The sequence below is a fragment of the Artemia franciscana genome, chromosome 10 (genome assembly GCF_032884065.1).
Source record: "Artemia franciscana chromosome 10, ASM3288406v1, whole genome shotgun sequence".
Lineage (NCBI taxonomy): Eukaryota > Metazoa > Arthropoda > Branchiopoda > Anostraca > Artemiidae > Artemia > Artemia franciscana.
In genome coordinates this window covers 1,458,000-1,480,591 of record NC_088872.1, presented here as the reverse complement: position 1 = coordinate 1,480,591, position 22,592 = coordinate 1,458,000, and the positions used below count along the sequence as shown (strand labels likewise).

The 22,592-nt window shown below is 33.3% G+C and overlaps 1 protein-coding gene across 8 annotated transcripts in view; it reads right to left on the bottom strand.

Annotated features, from left to right (window-relative positions):
• Positions 1-22,592, bottom strand: part of LOC136031641 (uncharacterized) — a 196,584-nt gene that overhangs the window by 87,819 nt on the left and 86,173 nt on the right. For all 8 annotated transcript variants that reach the window (XM_065711285.1, XM_065711286.1, XM_065711287.1 and 5 more), the window contains 3 exons: positions 21,066-21,151; positions 10,244-10,415; positions 6,671-6,815 (listed from right to left, as the gene is read on the bottom strand). In XM_065711285.1, the coding sequence (XP_065567357.1) occupies positions 6,671-6,815; positions 10,244-10,415; positions 21,066-21,151 (403 nt within the window). The remainder of the gene's footprint in view (positions 1-6,670; positions 6,816-10,243; positions 10,416-21,065; positions 21,152-22,592) is intronic.

Below are 22,592 nucleotides of genomic sequence, written 5' to 3'. Positions count from 1 at the left end.
CCTCAACGACTCGATCTTTACGCTAAAGCTTAACTCTTTTCAAACTCTGCTTTTTAAAACAATAAAAAAAAAACCTATCACGTAAAAGTACCCCTAAAAACGGCTGTACACTTCGCAATAACCATTAGCCTACTATACGTAAACCATGGTAAAAGTTTGTAACCTGCATCCCCTCCCCCAGGGACTGTGGTGGATTAAGTCTTCTCCAAAGACAAAGTTAGTAGGTTTTTCGACCATGCTGAACAAAATGGCTATCTCAACATTTTGATCCGGTGACTTTGGGAAAAAATGAGTGTGGGAGGGGGCCTAAGAGCCCTCTGATTTTTTGGGTCACTTAAAAAGGGAACTAGAACTTTCAATTTCCGTTAGAATGAGCCCTCTTGCAATATTCTAAGACCACTGGGTCGATACGATCAACCCTGGGGAAAAAAACAACAAAAAAACAAATAAACACGCATCGGTGATCTGTCTTCTGGCAAAAAGATACGAAATTCCACATTTCTTTAGATAGGAGCTTGAAAATTCTACAATAGGGTTTTCGGATGCGCTAAATCTGATGATGTGATTCTCTTTATGATCATATGACTTTTAAGGGGTGTTTCTCCCTATTTTCTAGAATAAATCAAATATTCTCAGGCTTGTAAGCTTTTATGGGCAAGACTAAAGTTGATGAAACTTATATATCTAAAATCAGCATTAAAATTCGATTCTTTGATGTAACTATTGGTATTATATATATATTATTATATATATATTATATATATATTATTATATATATATTATTATATATATATTGGTATATATATATATATATATTGGGAACGGATACTGAGATTGTCTTACGGCCAAAGGGATATACAATACCAAATATTTGGTTCTCAAAAACTCACAAACGAAAATCTTGTCCAGGGAACCACCATCTAAAGCAATGCATCTGTTCACACCTACAGTCAATGGATTGCATCAGTTCATTTGTTTATGTTAGCATTTTGTTTCCTTTCAACACGCGATGCTTAAAATCTATCGTACTAAAAGTAGGACTGACTTATAAACCTAGATTGACCTCCAGGAAATTTAAACCATAGTCGCTATCCCGCAATAAACGTTTTTTTCATAGCTTAATAATCCTTAAAACTTCTTATGAAAAAAGGTACTTCCCTATTATATAGTACACACTCGAGAATGTAAATCTACAGATAAGACAATAAATGGTTTTTGGCCAGCAGTATCGAAAGAAAATTAGCTTAGACTCAGTTGAAATATACGTTGTAGGTATATTTTTTATTAAATGTTTAAATACATTTGATATTTCAACTGGGTTATGTATTTAATATAATGCGATCTGGGTGCCCCCCACCTTAATTCTTTGTTGTAGTTTTCATAATTTTTGTTACTAAAGTATTGTATTTCCACCATATTTCGGTATATTTCATTATGATTAACCAAATTTCTCTTCTCGAGTGTGTGCCATATAATACGGAAATACCAAAAAACAACTGGCAATAAGAGCTGACAAGAACCGAATAGGAGCAAAAATCGTGCGACAGCCATCCCGATGAGCTCAGCAAAAAAAAAACATAAATCAAAGATCGAAGTCCTAAACTTAAGGTCTCTATAGTGGTATAAGGTCTTAAAAGTGAGGGAAGCCTAGCGTGGAGGGACACCTATGGCCATTATTTTAGATCTTTAAAAACGTTCACGGTCGATTTAAACTAAAATTCAATACAAAAGACAAGTAAAATTCTTCGATTGCCTTCCTAGCTTAGTGCTCGTCTTAATTTAGCTGTTTCAAACTAAGCTATAGAATGTTGGATGTATCATACAATGTTGGATATATGAGCCCCAAGCCTCATATAAGCCTTTCATACCCTTTTCTCCTCTAGCCCACCTTTCCTTGATTTTGTCTTTTTTGCCGAAAAGTTCCAACTTGGAATAAAAAATGTTTGTTGTTTTGTTTGACACCTCATAGAATAGAATAGAATATGATTTATTGGCTAAAATAGCACACAAGCTAGCATAAGCACGTCAGAACAATTACAATGATAAAATGAATGTTAAGGGATAAACATAGTTACAAAATTAAATCAATTATTAAAATGCGAAACAAAATAGGGAACGAAAGAGTTTTTGTACCTCATTGTCAACATTTGGGGACACAAGTCAAGTTGGGTAATTGGAGCTCTACGAGCATTAAGTCGTGTATTGGGAAAGATTGGGGGGTTTTCTTTGAAGGGGGGAATAGACGTCGATGATAGTCAGAACTAAAGCACTTGTAACCAAAGTTCATGGTAAGGAAGTGACGTCGTGATTCCAATGTAGTGAGTTCAAGTATAGCCAAATCTTCATCATAAGTAGTATAGGACGTCCCCAGTATAATTTTTATAGCTCTTTTTTGAATGCTTTCAATATTAGAACATTGGGATTTGGTCAACCCAGGGTGCCAGACAGGACAAGTATATTCAAGACAAGGTCTTATATAAGAACAATAAACTATTTTAAGGTTCTGGATTGATATGGAAAACCGTTTGAGAAGGGAGAAAGATCTAAGGAGAAAACCACCTGTTTTATATAAGTGAAAAGAGTGAGATTTCCATTTAAGGTCATTGTCCAAGTGCACACCAAGCAGCTTAACCATATTTGAATTTGGAATGCAAAGGTAATTATTGATTGGGGGTATATTTTTTAAAAAGTAGAATAGCATTAAACTTCTTTTCGGTATGCTCAGATTGAGTTTAACATTGTCAAGATCATCCTTAAAGTTGTTAATGAGTGAGTCAAGTTTAACGCCCAAAGTGATTGAGGTTTGACAAAGGTTAAGTAATGTCAAATCATCCACAAATTTAAAAGTGTTGTGAAAGTTTGGTAAAACATAGTTAAAAACAATTAAGAATACTAAAAGACCCAATTTAGTCCCTTGGGGTGCTCCACAGGAAATCAAGGTAAAACCTGATGAATCTCCGTTAGGGAGGACTACAAATTGCTCACGACCAGATAAAAAACTAGCTACCATACGTAAAACAAAATCTCTGACACCTAAAGCCCTTGCATTATCAATAACTGTCTGATGATCCAAGTTGTCAAAGGCTTCACTAATATCAGCAAAAACAGCCTCAATGTAGGAACTACTTAACTCAAGATGTTTGAAAACAGTGTCAAGTATATAACATAAACAATGGGTAGTGCTATGATTCGGCCTAAATCCAAACTGATTTGGGTTAATTTTATCTTGAATATCGTCAAAAAGGAAATTGTAAATAAAACTTTCAAAATTTTGGAGAAAATAGAGATTTTTTATATTGGTCCGAAGTCAGAGGGAACTTTTGGGGTCTTTTTTTTCGGTATAGGTAATATAATAGCTCATTTAAAACACACTGGGAAAATACCATCTACAAAACATTGGTTAAAAATCGCAGTTAGAGGTACACTGAAATAACGGGCACATTTCACAATCAATTTGGTAGGGATATCACCTGGGTAAACTGACTTATTTGTATCAAGATTTTCGAGTTTAAGCTGGGTCTGATGTATTCCAATCACAGGAATGTCACTCACTGCACTGTTGGCCGGCATATTTTGGAGAGGCGGGTGAGTTTTACAGGTTGAAGTAAAATAATCGTTTATGATGTCTGCACTCAGTGGGTTGCCATTACTATCCAGTAAGAGAAACTTAGAAGAGAACTTTCCCATGAGATCTTGGATACATTTGTGGAAATTCTTAGAGTTAGAATACAGTAACTTATTGAGCACGTGAGCACCATGCTCTTTTCTTGCTTTACGAATTTCACTAATAACAATGTTTCGAAGTTTTCGAGATTCCTGGAAAAATCCTTCCTTAAAGAATCTATCACGTTCATTTATTAGACACAATTTTTTTTTATTTATCCATGGTTTACAACTGGATTTGCAATTGACTTTTTTCACTGTAAAGGTGTCACAGTATAACTGGAAAAGTTCTGCTGAAAATTTAGAAGCCAAATCATCACCATTGGAAAGACATAGGATATTGGCCCAGGATTTGGAGCAAAGTTTTACTTTGAAATGGGCAATCTTCTTGTCAGTAATGAGTCTATATGAATAGCTGATCAATGGTTTAGGGGGAAAGGATGATAAAGGGGTCCAAAAGATGCATAGATGGTCACTTGCCCCTAATAGAGAAGCTGTTTTTGGGGCACAGTAGTAATCTTCAATATTGGTAAAAATCAAGTCTAGGGTTTTATCACTGCGTGTAGGTGACTTGACTACCTAGTCAAGACTAAGAGCAACGCTAAGCCATTTTTGATCTAGCTCATCAAAATCACCACATAATGTAACTGCAGCATAGGGGTACTTGCGGCAAATTCTGTCAGTATAAAGTTGCAGATATGCCCTCAGCTCCTTCTTAAATCCACTACGAGGAGGGTGATAAATAATACAAAAAATCATGCAAGATACGTCTTTTGGGAGGTTTTTCGGTCTGGTCCAAAGCCATAAAACTTCAGTTTTGGAGTTGTTCTCTATTTCAGAAAATGAAAGAATCCGATTTGGGAAGGTACACTTACAAAAAAAGCCACTCCTTCACCATGAGATAGAGGAATAGCATCTTTGTCCGATCTGGGCTTAAAATGGGAGTCATAATTAGGAATCGAGCAAGCATCTTCTGTAGCAGACCATTTTTCTGTAAGGCAAGCAATATCATTCTGGTTTTTGTCGAGAATAATTTGTAGTTCCTCCATTTTATTTACTAGTGACCTCACATTCGGAAGAAGAATTTTAGGAAATGAGTAGGAGTGACGTATCATACAAGGGTTATTGACAAACACTTTCCTAGCCGGGTTTTCTTTCCCTTTGTCAGCAATAGAGCTGCTGCTCATGGTCTCATGCTCAATTAGTTTTTTGGTCCTCTTGAGAGAGGTTCACTAATACTACCAGCTGTTCTAAACCGTTTGGGTACATCATTGCGAAAGAATGTTTGTAGGATTTTTCTTTTCACATAAGAAATTTGCACAATCTGTTTTTTCAGAGCAATTTCTGATTCTGAAAGGTGAATTAGAAGGGTATCTTGAAACAGAGTTCTGAGTGGTTGGTTTTTTCTCCCCCAGCCTGGTTGTCTTTAATATTGTTGGCACTGGAAGTTGCAGCTGGTTTTGAGTTATTTGCTTCACTTGAGTTACATCATCAACTCCTTCTTGTTCAGGTAAAGTTTTTACAATAATATTCTTTTTCTCCGTTGTGCTTCATGATGGCAGAAGGTTTCTTCCCTTACAATTTCTCGTATCTCATCAGTCTGCTGGGAAGTCCGGGTGTATTTTTCTTCAATTTTCTGCAACCGAGAGGTAAGGTCCAGAAATGCACCATCTACATATTTATGCATTTCTTCATAGCTAGGCTTCTGGGCAAGCTCAGTTTGTAGCAGAGCTATTTCAGATGAAATCTGTCGGACTGAAACATCAATTCTTGTAATCAAATCATACAGCACCTGGGTCTCAGCAGATAGTTTAGGTATCTGTCTACCAGGAGAAGTAAATGGGGGATTTGGGCCCTTTCTCGAATCAACTCGGTTCCCATCCACTGTCTTGTGTGATGGGGTGTTATTTGAGGTATTTTTGCCCCTGTTTGTAGCACTGAAGGCTGGACTGTAAGTATCTGTTGCTTGCATGATTCTGGTTGTTCGGGTCATTTTTATAATTTACTTCGTGAGAGTTTAACAAGAAAATGGACAATATAATGAGTACAGTAAACTAGCCTTTGTTTCTTGGTTGTATAAAGCAGACAAGACAAGACTTTTCCTCTATCAGAATAAAAACAATGCTGGTTGTAGATATATCTGATCAAGATAATCTTGACTTCTTCTTTACCTCTTATCACTTTTCTATTCACCTCTCACCTTTATCGTAATATAATTGTCTACATATCAGAAATTATAATTATTTTCGCAACTGATTAATCTTGACCTATATCATATATAGGCCATGAAAATATCAATAAGATAATTCACAGTTCCCAAGGGAATTTTTACTCAAGTCTCAAAATAACCCGCTTAATTATAATTCTTTTGGTCACTGAATTAATTATTATGAAAATGTTGACTATGGGTCAGGTAGTGACGATAATCCTTTACCAAATATTAGTTACAGGTTCAATCCAAAAATAGATCCTCACACCTTGAACTCTGATTCAATTCTTTCCTATCAGTTGACAGTGAAAATCAAAATTTTTTATTAACTTAGCTGATAAGTTACCGTTTAATTATTGACATTTCTTCATTTAGGAATGTTCCATTAATAGCCATTTAATGTTGTTGAGCTAACAGGGGAGCAAAACGTCTCTCTAAGAGGAAATGTCTGAGTCCCAAGAGCGTATTCTGAGACCTCCTGTTAAGCAGGCAAAATTCTTTGTTCAACGGAGTAGAGAATGTCAAGTATTCTATTTATTAAAACTTATGCTTAAAATGCGTTATTTGTTTAAATTGGCACTCTTCTTCCTACTGTGGCACGTACCAGGCCACCTTTGGAACCATATTATAATATTTATTTAAAATTCTTGTTTGAACAAGTGTTTTTAAAATTTTGTTCCATTTTCATATGTTGCTTTGCTGAAAAAGGGGCAAAAAAACTAGTTTATTTTTAACCACCCTCCAGTTATTTGTTAGTCTTTTTTAAATGAATTAAAAAAGTTGAAGCATATTACTTACTGCAAAAAGCTATACCCAATGAATCTTGCTGCATAAGATAAATATGCCATCAAAAACATTGGCATAATTCCAACTCTCTTGATTATGTGATTTGATATGGATAGAAACGGAAGACCACACAAACATCCAACTGTAACTGACAAACCTAAAAGGATTATAAATAAGACTTGTGCACAGGTTATATATGTGTCAGTATACTGTGATCGGAGTTTCTATAATCTATGCTGTGATTGCAGTTTCTGAAAATATTAAGATACCAAAGATAGTGACAAACAAACATGATGCTTGAACTGATTAAGTGGAAACATATATATTCTTAGGAATTGGGGATAGGAATTTAATGAAAAAGACTTCCCTCTGTAGTAATGTAGTTTTTGGTAGCAACAGGCTTCAAATTTAATGTATATGAAAAGTAGGCCGAAGAACCTAAACCTGTTCCATCAAACACCTGAAGAAGGTCTCGCTTTCCTTTGAAGGAGTAGCAGTCTTTGGAAATAAACAGTTACTTTAAGGACGAAAAGCATTGTCAAATTCTACTCAGTAGTTTTGCCTTTCTATTGCCACTGTTTAGCGTGGCAACACTGACTAAAATGTAGTCAGTAATGTAACTAGTAATGTAGTTTTTGGTAGCAACAGGCTTCAAATTTAATGTATATGAAAAGTAGGCCGAAGAACCTAAACCTGTTCCATCAAACACCTGAAGAAGGTCTCGCTTTCCTTTGAAGGAGTAGCAGTCTTTGGAAATAAACAGTTACTTTAAGGACGAAAAGCACTGTCAAATTCTACTCAGTAGTTTTGCCTTCTATTGCCACGGTTTAACGTGGCAACACTGACTAAAATGTGTTATTGCCCCCGAAACTTCATAAATTGGTATGAAGACAAGAAAAATCTTAGAAAATTGCCATTTTTATATGTGAGAAGAAGTAAGATGGATCCAATTGGCAAAAAGCTTTTTTATTTTGGATCCCCTAGGAACTTTAGCGACCCAAACAGCCATTAACAGTTGTGAGAACTGGTGTTTTCTCTTTAACAAAATGCCAGTCATACTTTATGTATGTATGTATCGGATTAACGACGCTTCTTGACTACTAAGGTCCCTGCGTCGGCCCTGCAGTGCATTCCTGCAGCATGATTCGATCTCTGGGTCCCGTATTACCAAGCTAAGGTCAAACCCACTGTGCCACTGCAGGACAGTCAAAACTTTACATTAATAGAACTGGCGCTTTCAAATTTAATGTTCAAGTAGTTTGTAGTAGTAGCAGTAATAATATTTTACTATCAAAAATTACAGACAAAATCAATCGGTAGAACACCAAAAGTGTCGCTTGCAAGGGTGTGCCAAAAACAAAAAGAGAAAAAAAACAGAACACGAAAAAAAACTGAAAAAAAAAACAACAAGTATACTCTATAATAAATAAAAGTGTGAAAACGTGAAACGAAAAAAATTCCATAGGTTTTTCTAACACAATAAAACTGCATAGCATGTAACTGAAACAAAAAATAATAATTCATACATTTATAAAATTTTTAATTCCATCAATCTTTTTCGAAGGAAAGAGGTTAACAATAAACCGTAATAAATTTACCTATATAATTAGCTACTGATCGTAACTCTCAACTATGAAAACAATCATATGAACAGTGGGGGCGATTCACAAGAATGTAGGAGGGTGGGGGGCAAAGATTGTCTTCGATTTTCTTAACAAAATAAAACAAACACAGAACAGCCTTGAGTAAATATGTCTAACACGGGGGGTAACCATAGATCTTAATTTTCTTAATTAGCAGCTATCGTAGCAACCACGATTTACTAAGTTGAAGCTACTGCTCCAACAACGATTAAAGTTATTAAAAAAATTATTTTGTGTTAATTAAAAAAGGCAACATAATTATGTAGCAATTTCCTTGAAAATTAATCATTAAGCAGCTCTCTATGATATTTCAGTGCCCCACTATTTACGGAGAAGAAGTACGGAAAAAAAGACTTTAGATACAGAATATCGTGGTTACAGCTAAACCCCCTTGTTTTCCAAGTCAATTAATTTCCCTTGTTGTTCAAGCCAAGGGACTGTATGTTTATTTTATGGGGTTTGTCGGAAAAGGTAGTTCTACTGGTCTATGGTGCTTTGTGTGTCAATCTGACACCATTTTAGGAGAATCAGGAGTGCAGTACTATTTAATAGCTGTGAAGCAAAAACGACACTCAGGGGTGACAAATAAAAACGTCAAGAACATCCTTAAAGTTGTTAATGAGTGAGTCAAGTTTAACGCCCAAAGTGTTTGAGGTTTGACAAAGGTTAAGTAATGTCAAATCATCCGTAAATTTAAAAGTGTTGTCAAAGTTTGGTAAAACATTGTTAAAAAAAATTAAGAATGCTAAAGGACCCAATTTAGTCCCTTGGGGTGCTCCACAGGAAATCAAGGTAAAACCTGATGAATCTCCGTTAGGGAGGACTACAAATTGCTCACGAACAGATAAAAAACTCACTACCATACGTAAAACATTAAATGATTATTACATAAAACAATATTAGTTCTACTGGTCACCATTTTAGGAGAATCAGGAGTGCAGTACTATTTAATAGCTGTGAAGCAAAAACGACACTCAGGAGTGACAAATAAAAACGACCAATTATTCAGTCTCGCCGTTTTTTATATAGCACATAGCTAAATTAGAAAGAGGTACGAAATAAAAATGAAAAATTGTTTTTCAAATTCTAGAGGGGGCAATTACCCTTACTTGACATGATGCAAAAAATGCAAAATTGTGGATAGATTTAATTACTGTTATTTGCCGTTTAATTACCTTGTAGATCGTTGTACATTAAATTGGAATTAAAGGACAAGGCAAATGATATGATAAATAATAGGGAAAGAATGAAGAAAATGTGTCTAAAGAGTAAACTAAGAAATATAGGTTTAACAGAATTACTGGTTTCAGCAAAGCATTTTCGTTCAGAATTATGACGATTAGAAAAAAGAATAGGTTTGGATATCCTTCAATTAAATTACAATAAGAATTTATCAGGAATAGACAGGAGATTTAACGCCTTAGCATAAAGGGGTAATCTAGGTCAAAATTCTAAAAGAATCAAGAGATTAAATAATATGCTTAGCTTTGAAAAAACAGCATCTTTTTCAAGTAGCTTTAGTTAGAATTGATGGATTAATCAAGGGTTGCTTTCAAAAAATGCGGGTTGATAATAGAGGAGTTTCATGGAAAAAGCATAAAGCAACTATTCTCAATAATTTCAAAATTACTGGCAATGAAATGATGTCAAAATATTCAGCAGACAATCTAGGGGAAAATCCAAGTGTGCAAAGAAAGTTCTAAATGACCAAGGGGCGTAATTATGATTTTGGGAAGGGCTTTTGTTAAAATCACTTCAGATTTATTGTGAAGTAGATTAAGCAGCCACGTTGATTGTTTGGAATCTTGCCAATTACAGACTTTATGGACAATGGTGTAAAAAAAAACAGGCAGAACAAGCGAAGTATGATGTTGTTCCCAGAAAAAAAAACCCAAATGAAGGCGTAAATGTGCTAGAAAGTCACTAAGTTCACAATACTTACCAAGTAAATAGGTTGGTGCTTTCAGCTCATCAGAGAGGAATATAAAAAGGTAATTTTCTGTAAATCCCCAGTTACTTCCTAGTAGCATCATAAATAAGAGAAAAATGGGTATCTCGGGTATTTTCACCAGCTGCTGAAGATTCCTCAGAAATGATCCTTGAGATTTCTCAGCCTTAAAAGATAAGATAAAAATTACTATATACATGGGTTACAAACTTTCTCTAAATCTTTTTTCCTTTTAGTTTACCCGTATAAAGATGAGGCGACCTCCTGCTCACATATGGAATAATTTCTTCGCGTTTTAAGTTGTAATGTCTTTGCCTAATATCACTTGAAGAAATTTTGTATTATGTAATTAAATAAAGACTATAAAATTGAATATAATATAATTAAATACAACTTAATAACAAACTAATTTTTTCAAGCGAAAGTAAAGAGCAACATCAAAACTTGAAACGATCAGGAATTGTTACGTATATGAGAGGGTTCGCCCTCTCGTCAATACCTCGCTCTTTTTGCGAAATAGTTTTAGTACTTTCAAAAGAGATATTTATTTTCATTAAACGACCTTTGTGATTCAGGGGCTATAGCGCAAAGAGCGCGAGGTACTGACGAGGGAGCGAACCCCCTCATATACGAAATAATTTCTGTTCGTTTTAAGTTTTAATGTTGCTTTTTACTTTCAGTTGAAAAAACTTGCTTTTATTTGATTGCATTAAGAGGGGAGCTGCTACCACACAGAATCTATTTTGTATGTTTAGTCTTTAAATGCAACTTAGAATAAAGATATTCTCCCCTTCCCCCTCCGTCATTAGTTACCTGAGGATACTAACTTTCTTCACAAGAATGTGCCAAAAAATGCGATTTGTGAGGAGGCAGTACCCTCCCCCCTACTCATCACAGAGAATTAATTAAGCTTCAAGTGTAAAGTCTCATTGAAATGAAGCAAAACAAATTCTTTATAATATATTTTTATAATAGCTATATATAAAACTGTTCGTGGTAACGCACTAAAATTAAGGAGCGACTCGTTTCAATAGTAACCAAAATTCTAAAAGACGGAACTTTTATATCAACACATATATCAAAAGAATTCGGTTTTTTATTCTGATTCTAAATAGATAGTAATTGTTATACTAAGTGATGCCCATCAAAAGTGACGAGTTTGCGTTTTGTTATCTTGTATCTTTGTTAGTTTTTTCCAGCTTAGTGTGAGACAAGACAAAGACGAGTGACAGAATAGAAGGGGAATATATAATTTGGGCTATATTTTTACGCATATGGGGGGAGGGGTTATATATTTGGACAGTTTGAAGTCAAAAAACAATTCTTACTTCATAATATGCAGAATAATTGTACCTAACACATTTTGTATGCAGACCCTCCATACTCTACCCCCCCTCTCTCTCCATAATGCGCAATTTATGTAGTCCAAATTTGTTTCTAAAGTAACGAAGAAACTGACGAAGAAACCGGTTTGTTCTCGAGTTTTACACATCGAAAACTTGAGTTATTGGCGTATAATAAACGAGTACCGGAATTTTTCATGGAGAGAGGGCCGGATTTCTCGGTATTATTCGAAAACGATCTGATATTTAATTTTTTTAAATATTTTTTTTTCAAATGAAAGTAAGGAGCAACATCAAACCTTAGTACGAACAGAAACTATTATTTAGTTAGTTTAGCCCCCTCCTTAAGATCTCGCTCTTTACGCTGAAGTTTTAGGAGAATTTTAAAACAAAGTTTATTATTTTAATAAATCAGCCATTGTGCTTCAGGAATCGTTCTTAAAGAATTAGGACAAGAATTCAAAACTGGTTCGAAAACTTTGTTCGAAACAAATGAAGAAACCGGTTTCTTCTTGAGTTTACAGAGCATAAACTTGAGCGTGTGGAGTATACTACACAAAAACAAAAAATCAACAGGAAAATAAAAAAAACTCAAAGAAAATGTTCAAATTTATAAAACCTCATTTTTCTCTGTTTTTTTCTTGGGGGGTGTTTATCGGGGGAAGAGGGGGGGGGTGGTATTTTCTTTAGAGGATCAGTATAGTAATGGCCGGTTCGCCCCACCTATCTCATCCGTTCAATTTCCATCATTTTCAATTTATTTTACATCATTTTAACATCAAAAATTGGATATTTTAAACATTATCCATACCTACATTCAACGTGAAAACTGTTCCTTGGATATCAAAGTTGGTCTCAGTTTTATACTTTTTCACAATGTGAACACGGGTTCTACGCCCCACCTAGATCACCCCATCAATTTACCCCATTTTCAATTGAATTCACACCATTTTAATATCAAAACAGGTCTAATGAAATAAGAATTTGACGAATTTGTAAAATAAAAATTGCATTCCATTTTTCCTATACTACTCATAAAATGTAATAATTTAATATGATTTAATTTTTAGTGGATAGATCAATATCAATATCTAAATAATTGTTATTATCTTTCTCTTTTCTTTCTATAACATCTAAAATCATACCTTTATCTAATTTTTTAATTTTCTTTTCAAGATCAGTGGCTTTAGAATCAAAACACTTAAGGGGAAATAGATCAACCATTTCACCTTTAAAATCAATAATGACCACGATTTTTCCATATTTAGTTGTAACGCATTTCATTCATGTAATCGGGTATTTCATTCCAATCTCTAAATCTTCTTTCATAATAGTGCGATTATATTTATTTTCCATTTTTCATTTCACTTAAACGTTTTTCCGTTTATTAGTAAATAATTTTATTGAACAAATTTCTAAATCGAAAATAATTTATATATCAACATATAACTTACTATCAGACTTTCATGATTGCTTTTATTTCTAAGAAAATTACGCAGTAAATGTTATATGGATTAGTAGGTACTTGATCTAATAAAAGCTTAATTTCTATATTAGCAGTTGATCCACTTCGATAAATAATCAATTCAGGCTTTGAAACATCAAAACAAAATAAAGGTTGTAATATTTTAAAATCATTTTAACCATCAATTGTTCCACTATCAACATTCTTATGTTTATATCTTAACTGTAAAAATCGTTGATAAGGGTTAGGATATTTCTCATTAGAATCCCTGAAATCACACTTAACATCTTCTTCTGGATATTTATATCCATTTACTATCACTTCAATTCTATTAGTGTTCATATGGTCAAATGCCATGTTGTTTTGCGTATAACCGTTACCTTTCCAGATTCATGTAACAAAATAACAACTTTAGCTGCATCTTAGCGTTCAATAACTACCCTCCATGTTAATTCTTTATCCGTTTTATTACAGGTATTACTTCCCATGTTAATTCAAATGAGCTGCCCTTTCCTAATCCAGCTTTTAATTGTTCTGCCTTCCTCGTTAATCCAGCTTCTTATTGACTCGGTATGGGTAAACTGGGATGTAATATTTGTAACATCCATGATAAATGCATTATATCTACTTTAAATTTTGAGCTCCAGGTTTTATAGTCACACTGGAAAAATCGTTTCTTTTTAATATAATTTGAAATGTAACGCCTCTAATAAACCCGATTAATATCTTGACAAAATCCTAATAATCGTGGTAACAGTAAATAAATACTAACCACGTGACATTCTTTTGTTTTATTCAATCTTTTAAACAAACCCCCATTGAAAGCGTTATTTCGTTTTGTTGTAATTGTTCCACCACCTGCTGCAAGAGGTGTAAAGGTGCTTTCAAAATCATTTTCTGCTTGAAAAGAATCAACGGATTGGGTTTTATCTTCATAACAAAGCATATTAGTAACTGCGCTTCGACTTTAGTCATCTGAAATTTCTAATGAATTTTTAACAGTAGTCGTTACAGCTACATAATCAATACTTTCAATACATTTTTCACTGATAGTATATTTAGCATTTCTGAGCAAATGAAATTCATTATTTGTTAAAGTAGCTTTATCATTACTTCGCATATTTGTTCCATGTAATCGTGTTATTTTCACTTTTGCATAAAGATAACAATCCCTTGGAAGAATCCAAGATTCCACATTTTTTAAATGAAATTTTAATTTTATTCTTGAGACACGTTCACGTTGTTTTCTCTAATTTCTGTATATTCATATTTGGTTGTAGAATCATCAATAATAGACTTTTCAAATATTTTCCAATAAGGAGCAATTACTTGATTCGCCGCCATTTATGTACGGAAAAAATATTAAATAAACTTTCAAAGATTTTCAAACAGTCGAGGCTGATCTTCAACTGCCACTGGTGGTTTCAACAAAAGTATCACCGTGGATTTAGTTTAAATCCAATCTCTAAAATCATCTTGTTATTTGAAACTATATCTTTTAGAGATCTCACATCATTTAACTCTTTTTGATTATAATGTATGCAATCTTTTTCATATTCAATCGCTCTGTTTTTAAATAATTCAGTCAAGGTTTAATCATAGTGTTATACATGGAACGAGCTTCCTCTTTTCTATTTTTATCGACGTCTGTGAATTGATAATATTTTTAAATAAACTACAAACCCCACTACCATACTGTCTTGTATACAATAATAGTTTCTTATTGATCAGCATCTATTATTACTTATGTATTTTATATTATTATTACGTATCTGAGGGGGTCCATCCCCTCGTCAATACCTCGCTCTTTACACTAAATCTCCAATTTTGTCCCAATTATTTAAGAATGACCCCCTGAATCACTAGGCTGGAGAATAAATAGTTGAAATTACTGAAAATACTTTAGCGTAAAGAGCGAGGTACTGAGGACGAGATGAACCCCTTATATGTAATAATTTTTGTTCAATTTAAGTTTTAAAACTGCTCCTTACTTTCAGTTGAAATTTTTTTCTTATTGTTTTTTAAATAATTCTTGAAAATCCTGCGCTTGATTGCATGCTTGAAAACTTGCTGCATCGCTTGAAGATTAATCCAGTTTTTACATTCGTCGTCTTAAATTAGTGTCATTTTCATGTAATTTATCACTAATTATATCTATATTTTTACCTTTTGCTTGAACGATTATAGCACCCAACTTTTCAGCATAGTCTCGAAATCCAGCTTGCTCTAGGGCATGTTCTCGAACTATATTTCTTTGTATGTCTCTACTTTTTACTATACTCTCCAGCAATTTATTCAACTTTATAGGATCTATTTATAAAATGAAAGTTTTTATTGAATAGGTTTCGAGAGTTCTTTTTTGTAAAAACCACCAATAATGAGTTCACCAGTTTTATGCGACAATTCATACGTTATAGGGGTTGTATGTTTCACTGCAGCTATTTGAAACACTTCAGTTGTGTAATTTGATAGGTAACCTTTATCAAAAACATCCTTACTTTTATCAATTCTAACCAAATCACCAGCATTGAATTTGTTTTTGGATGGTATTTGAACTTTGCCATCACGAAATAAATTAACGTACACCATATTTTCATTTCCTATTTTATTCGCTTCTATTGGCCTCATTTTGATGGCTCAATGAGAAGAATTGTTACATTTGTCAACAAAACAGGGTAATACATATACCCAAGGTTTTGTGTCGTTATGAGTAAAACATTTCCATAATTTCCCTTTGACTGTTCTATTAAACCGTTCAACAATTTGAGCTTCATGACTCTAAGAAAGTGCTTGAACGTTTTTCAAAACCAATTCTTTACCTTTATCTGTCTGTAATTTCTTAGGTTTTATATTTTTTAAATAAATCCGTAAAATCATTAATAGTTTCCTTACCCGTTTTATCTTATAAAGGAATATAAGTATGTTTACTAAAACAATCGATGACTATAAGAATATAATTAAAATTATTATTTTCACTTTCATACTGCCGCATATAAACCAAATCTGCCTGCCACTGGTCATCGACGCTATGAATGTTAACGCATCTTCCTTTAAATGCATGATAAGTTGAATGGTGTAAAGAATAACCATTTTTGATTTTGCAACACTTCTTTGGTTTTAATTTTTATACAGTAAAACCTTATTCTTTTAATTTTCCATGTAAATCACCAATTTCTGAAAAGTTTGAAAAATAAAGTTCTAAAAATTTGTTTTCTATGCTACTCTTGCGAGTACAAATACCTCTTCGTTTTATCTCGGGTTTTTATAATTGTGGGCTGATTTTGCCATTCTGTTTTTATAATAACCAAAGCAGACAAAAGCAATTCACTCGTTGTCATGGATACGACAGACTATGATGACAAAATCCTTTCACATTTAATTGACACAACTACAGATAAAACAATAACTCATGATCCTACTGATCAGTTTGCTATTAATATTATAAATGAATTAAAGTAACTAAAACAGAAAGTTAAAATCACCCCACAATCATAAATTTCCCCCGTGGTAGTTTCTCTCCAAAATTTTACGGTTTACCAAAAATACATAAACAAGGTATTCACTTAAGACCTATCGTAGCATGTACTAAAGTCCCCTCTTCTAGTATTGAAAATGACTTTGCACAGCTTTCAAACCTTTACTGTATGCCTGAAATTCCTATATTAGTAATTCGGCAGATTTAGTTGAAAAACTTAGTAAAACAAGTATTTCTGAAAACACAATAATTAGTAGTTTTGGCATTGTTTCCATGTATACGAATATAGATGTGGAATTTTCTGAGCAATTATTAAAAAAAGAGAAGAAAAGTATCACTTAATCGATGTTTCAGCCACGGGAATTAATTGTGAAGTTTTAATGACTCTAGTTTGAAATTTTTAATAACTTTTTTATGTATTTTCAGTTTCGTGATTCCTTTTATCAGCAAATAAATGGGTTATCCATGGGAGTATATCTATCCGGGCTACTGGCAAATGTTTATGTCGAGAACCTTGAAAATTGGGCATTAAATTCTTATTTTTAAAACAAGTCTATTGGGTTCGCTACATGGATGACGTAATTTTACTTTGAAATCATGGGGAAATTGGACTTTGGGGCTTCTTAGATCATCTTAATACTTATGATAGAAATTTACAGTTTACCCTAGAAATAGAAATTGAAAATGAAATAACGTTTTTAGATGTGTTAATTATTAGTAATACTGATAAACTGGATTTTACTATCTCTAGGAAATCAACGCAAAGTATAAGATATTTTCATTTTAATTCAAATCAAAGCGGTTGTAACTTATCTTATTAATCATGCCCTGTACATTTGCTTCTATTCGTATATAAATGCAAAAATAAATTTTATCAGAGGTATTCTTTTCGGTAATGGATACCCCATTCCTTTTCTCAATAATATTCCCGACAAAATCAAAGATATGTCACGATGTCATGCTCCTGATAAGCTCTCAAATAATATCTGTCTTCCGTACACCCCAAAAATTTCAACAAAATTAAAAATTTTTGCACAAAAAAATTAGACCTTTATGTAGTTTTCACTAATAATTTTCAAATCATAAATTTCTTAAACATCGGTAAAGATAAAGCCTCACTTACTCTCCACAGAGGGGTTTTTCAAATACACTGCGATTGTGGCAACTCCTATATTGGCATAACCCATCAGAATCTCGAAAAAGGGCTACACCAGCATAAATAGGACGTAGACTAAGCATGAATTTCTAATAGTTCTAATAACTCCTTTGATTTTGCTTTAGCTTGGTATATATTTAATAATCCCTCCCACACAATACATTTCGAAAATATCATTATATATTTAATAATCCCTCCCACACAATACATTTCGAAAATCTTCTCTCATTAGTAATGATTTGGGGATAAAACAGGTGCTTTGGAAGTTAATCGAAATTAGTATCAAAGTAAATAATAATATTTCTTTAAATAGGGACTTGGTGGAGCATTCACTAAATTCTTTACGCTCAAATTAAATTAAAAATTATCCAACAAAATATTTTACTAAACCAATTTATAATAGTAGTGAACCAGTTTCAAAAAGGTATTTGAGGCAAGCTGCCAAAAAAGCATGATTAGCTTTGAAAACTTGTATTTAACTATTTTGTTCTTTTTTTTAATGAATTTATCATCTCAAATTATTTTATTTACCAGTCATGGTTGAACTTTGTTGAAGTGAGGATGCTAGGGCTGTTTTTACAAAGTCTTGTAAAACATTTCAAGTTTTAATTATCACATTTTACTGTAAGTTTATATAGATATATATTTTCGGATGTTGTGCTGAAGACAGCTCTTGGACATAGGGCCAAAATATTCACTGAATTGATTTCCACTGTCTTGGGAATATTTCCCATTGTTTCTAAGTTGTGTTTGTTTTCCATTGCTAATTCGACCGTGACTGCTCCTACAAATGTCTGTCTCACTACAACTTATGGTGACAAGTCTTATTGCAGTTACTCAAACAGGTACTGCTCTTACCGCAGCAAATCCTACAATGCAGCTTCTACCTCGACTACCACAACAGTTATGTCCATAGATAGTACTGTCACAACGGATCCTATCTAACTAATACTACTGCAGCTCCTCTTACTATGTTTAAACTTACCCCTGCTACTTCTACTGTGGTTGTTTTTGCTATTGTAACTACAACTACTACTCTAACCAAACGATTCTTCAACTCTGCAAAGGCAACTAATCTTGGTTCTGGTGGTATTTCTACCATTATTACTAGTACCATTAAAACCACTGATCCTACCATACTATAAAATAAATTAAAAGTTAATTTTACTGAAAGTAAGGAGCGACATTAAAACTTAAAACGAACAAAAATTACTCCATGTAATTTTCTCTCAATTATAATCTTTCTCTCAATTCTACTTTATAGAACAGTAAATAACTTTAGCATAAAGAGCGGGACGTTGGGGAAGGAACAGCCTCTTTCAGCCATGAAGTAATTTGTGTTCGTTTTAAGTTTTAATGTCGCTCCTTACTTTCAGTTAAAATAACTTGTTTTTTATTTAATTTCTGAACGTTTTTGAATTAATGCAAGTCTGATTTTGGCTCTCCGCAAATGAATAATTAAAACGAAATTTGCGTATTAATTTTTTTTTTTTGCTAAATGGCTTTCTCTTAGTTTTGACCAGACGATTTTGAAAAAAAGGGTTGGAGAGGAGGCCTAGTTGCACTCCAATTTTTCGGTTACTTAAAAATGCAACTAGAATTTTTAATTTTTAACGAACGTTTTTATTAGTAAAAAATATACGTAACTTAGAAATTAAATTACGTAACGAACTTCTATATTAGTATATTTTTTATTATGCATGTGAGGGGGTTTGCCCCCTCGTTATTACCTCGGTATTTACACAAAAGCTTTAGTTTTGTCCCAATTCTTTAAGATTGACCCCTGAACCACAAAGGCTGTATAATAAATAGTTGAAATTAATAAAAATACTTTAGCGTCAACAGCAAGGTATTTAGGAAGATATAACCCCCCCCCCCCATATGCGTAAGAATATCTGTTCTTTTTAAGTTTTAATGTTGGTCCTTACTTTCAGTGGAAAAAACCTTTTCATATTTATTTTTTCATTGTTTTTTTTTTAAATAATGCTAGAAAATCCTTCGCCCTCTTCATGGAATTTCTCTTCTCCTATGACAAATTCCTCCAAAGAAAGATCCTTCCACGTAGCTCATTCCCCTCAACCCCCCCCCCCAACCAAAAAATCCCCCTGGAAAGATCTGTACACTTCCAAATAATAATTACTGTGTGTGCACGCTGGTCAAAGTTTGTAACTTGCAGCCCCTCCCCTGGGGACTCTGGAGGAGTAAGTCAGCCCCAAAGACACAGTTACTATGTTTTCTGACTAAGCTGAACAGAATGGCTATCTCAAAATTTTGATCCGTTGACCTTGGGAAAAAATGAGCGTGAGAGGGGGCCTAGGTGCCCTCCAATTTTTTGTCACTTAAAAAGGGCACTAGAACTTTTAATTTCCGTTAAAATGAGCCCTCTAGTGACATTCTAGGACCACTTGGTGAATACGATCACCCCTTCAAAAAAAAAAACAACAAACACAAATAAACACGCACCCGTGATCGGTCTTCTGGCAAAAAAAATACGAAGTTCAACTTTTTTGTAGATAAGAGCTTGAAACTTCTACAACATGGTTCTCTGATACGCTGAATGTGATGGTGTGATTTTTGTTAACAACGTATGACATTTAGGGGGTGTTTGCCCCTATTTTCCAAAACAAGGCAACTTTTCTCAGGCACGTAACTTTTAATAAGTAAGAAGAAATTTGATGGAACTTATATATTTAAAATCAGCATAAAAATTGGATTCTTTTGATATATGTATTAGTATCAAAATCCCTTTTTTAGAGTTTCGTTTACTATTGAGCCGGGTCGCTCCTTACTACAGTTTGTTACCACGAACTGTTTGACTACTACCACCAATGACAATTTGTACATATGCAGCATCCCAGATCCGATCCGAGCTGGGTCAAAGACCGTTCCTCAGCTCATTTCTTAGCTTAATCTATTTTCATTTTTCGCTTTAACTCTTCGTCTATAGCAATTTCTCTACATTTGAAGTATTCTGTTTAAGATTTAATCGTTCTTATAATATCTCATTCCTTTTGGTTACACTATCCGTTTTCACTTTTTCTTATGAATGTTCATTTAATTTAGTTACAAATAGGAGGCTCTAGGGGTCCCTAAATAACTTCAACGTATTTACTACCTACGTGTTAAACCATCATATTATATTTCCTTTATATTTTCTAGGACTTTTTCCAGCAGTGACGCGTTCATTTAGGGTTGGGTAGGTTCAGACTAAGTATCAGTAATCTTTTATTTTTTGAAAAACAGAAACAGACTAAAACACCTCGGATAAAAACAAGTAGTCCAGTTTGAATTTTCTGTAACCTTTTTCAGAATAAATTTTCACATACTTTTTCTGCTTTTTCAGAAATAGCACGAAAGTACAATAATATTCACAGTACCTTTACATCCAGCTTCCAGACAAGGAATACAACTAGGATCAGTAATGCATCTGACAGGTAAAATATTACTGAATAATCTCTGCTTCCTGAAAAATACAAAGATATTAGGAGGATTTTCAAAGATACCTCTTACAGACCATTGAAATAAAATCCCTTTCCCTTCAAATATTTACTTATATTTGCTCAGCGATATGATTTACTTGCAATCGAGACTTAGTTTGATAGAACTACTCTAGCATGATTCATCAATCGTCGTCAGATTCAGAGCTTTCATGATCTCAAGGGCTTATGTGGGTAAATGAAATTGTGTGGCCTTTATATAATAGTTCCAATTGACAATAGAATATACCTACAATTTCTTACCTACCTACGAGAGAAGCGTAGGTAGGGAGTTTTCCATTGAGTTTGGCCAAAGGGACCACTAAAAATCAAATAATTAAGGATTGGACATGTAAATACTTCGGACCTTGAACACACTCTAAGAAATAATCATCTCATTCTCTTTCTTTTGGGAGTCAGATCTATAACTGGAATCATGCTGTTAATTTCATTTCGGCCATTCTTGTCCAAATATAGCTAGGTCCCCTTTCTGTTAGGTGCTCAGCCTAACTATGCTTTCAGCCCAACTGAATTTCACACACGCATATATAACCAAAACATATATATATATATATATATATATATATATATATATATATATATATATATATATATATATATATATATATATGGGTGTGTGTGTGCGTGTGTGTGTGTGTTTGTGTGTGTGTGTGCCAAACTTTTTCATCTTTCTTAATAAAGCTAGTGACTATCCTGTTGTTTATGGTATAAAAATATATCAGAATTTTATTTGTGGCAAAAACTTCTTTTCAGTGTTGAATTTAAGGGTAACATGGTAGTCAACAAAAACTGAACCCTCAAACTAATTTAGAAGAGATTTAAAATAAATTTTAATTAAATCACTTCTAATTTTTTAAATCATTAAAAATTTTGTTTAATCATTATTACCAGTAAACCTGGTTTACTGTTATATATTTTTTGAATAAGCACAAGATTTTGTTCGCTGTGACACTTTTTGCGTCCAAGAAGGGTATTTGTTATTTGCTCGAAATTTTAATTATCAATCGTTTAAGCTGAAATTTTAACCACGGTTTTTTATCTTTAAAAAAAACTAAGGAAATGGATAATGAGTTATTTTAATGGTTCAAATTTCCATAGGCAGTTACGGAGCTTTTCATAGTAGCAGATACCCAATTAGAAGAAAAATGAAACAAATGGCATTGAACAACATTTGACACAAGAATATGTAGCAGTCGTCTGAATGTGTAGTTCTCAATTAGAATGAACAGATTGTCAATACCTGAATTTATAAGAACCAAAAGCGTCGTCAAGTCTGACGAATTAATTTTTGTTTATTTTGTGACGTATAACATGACAACACCGACGGAAATATGGTATTGTCTTAAAAATTTACAAAGTTTTTAAACGACAAAAAATAAAATTTGGAACAGTGTCAGGTATAAAAAG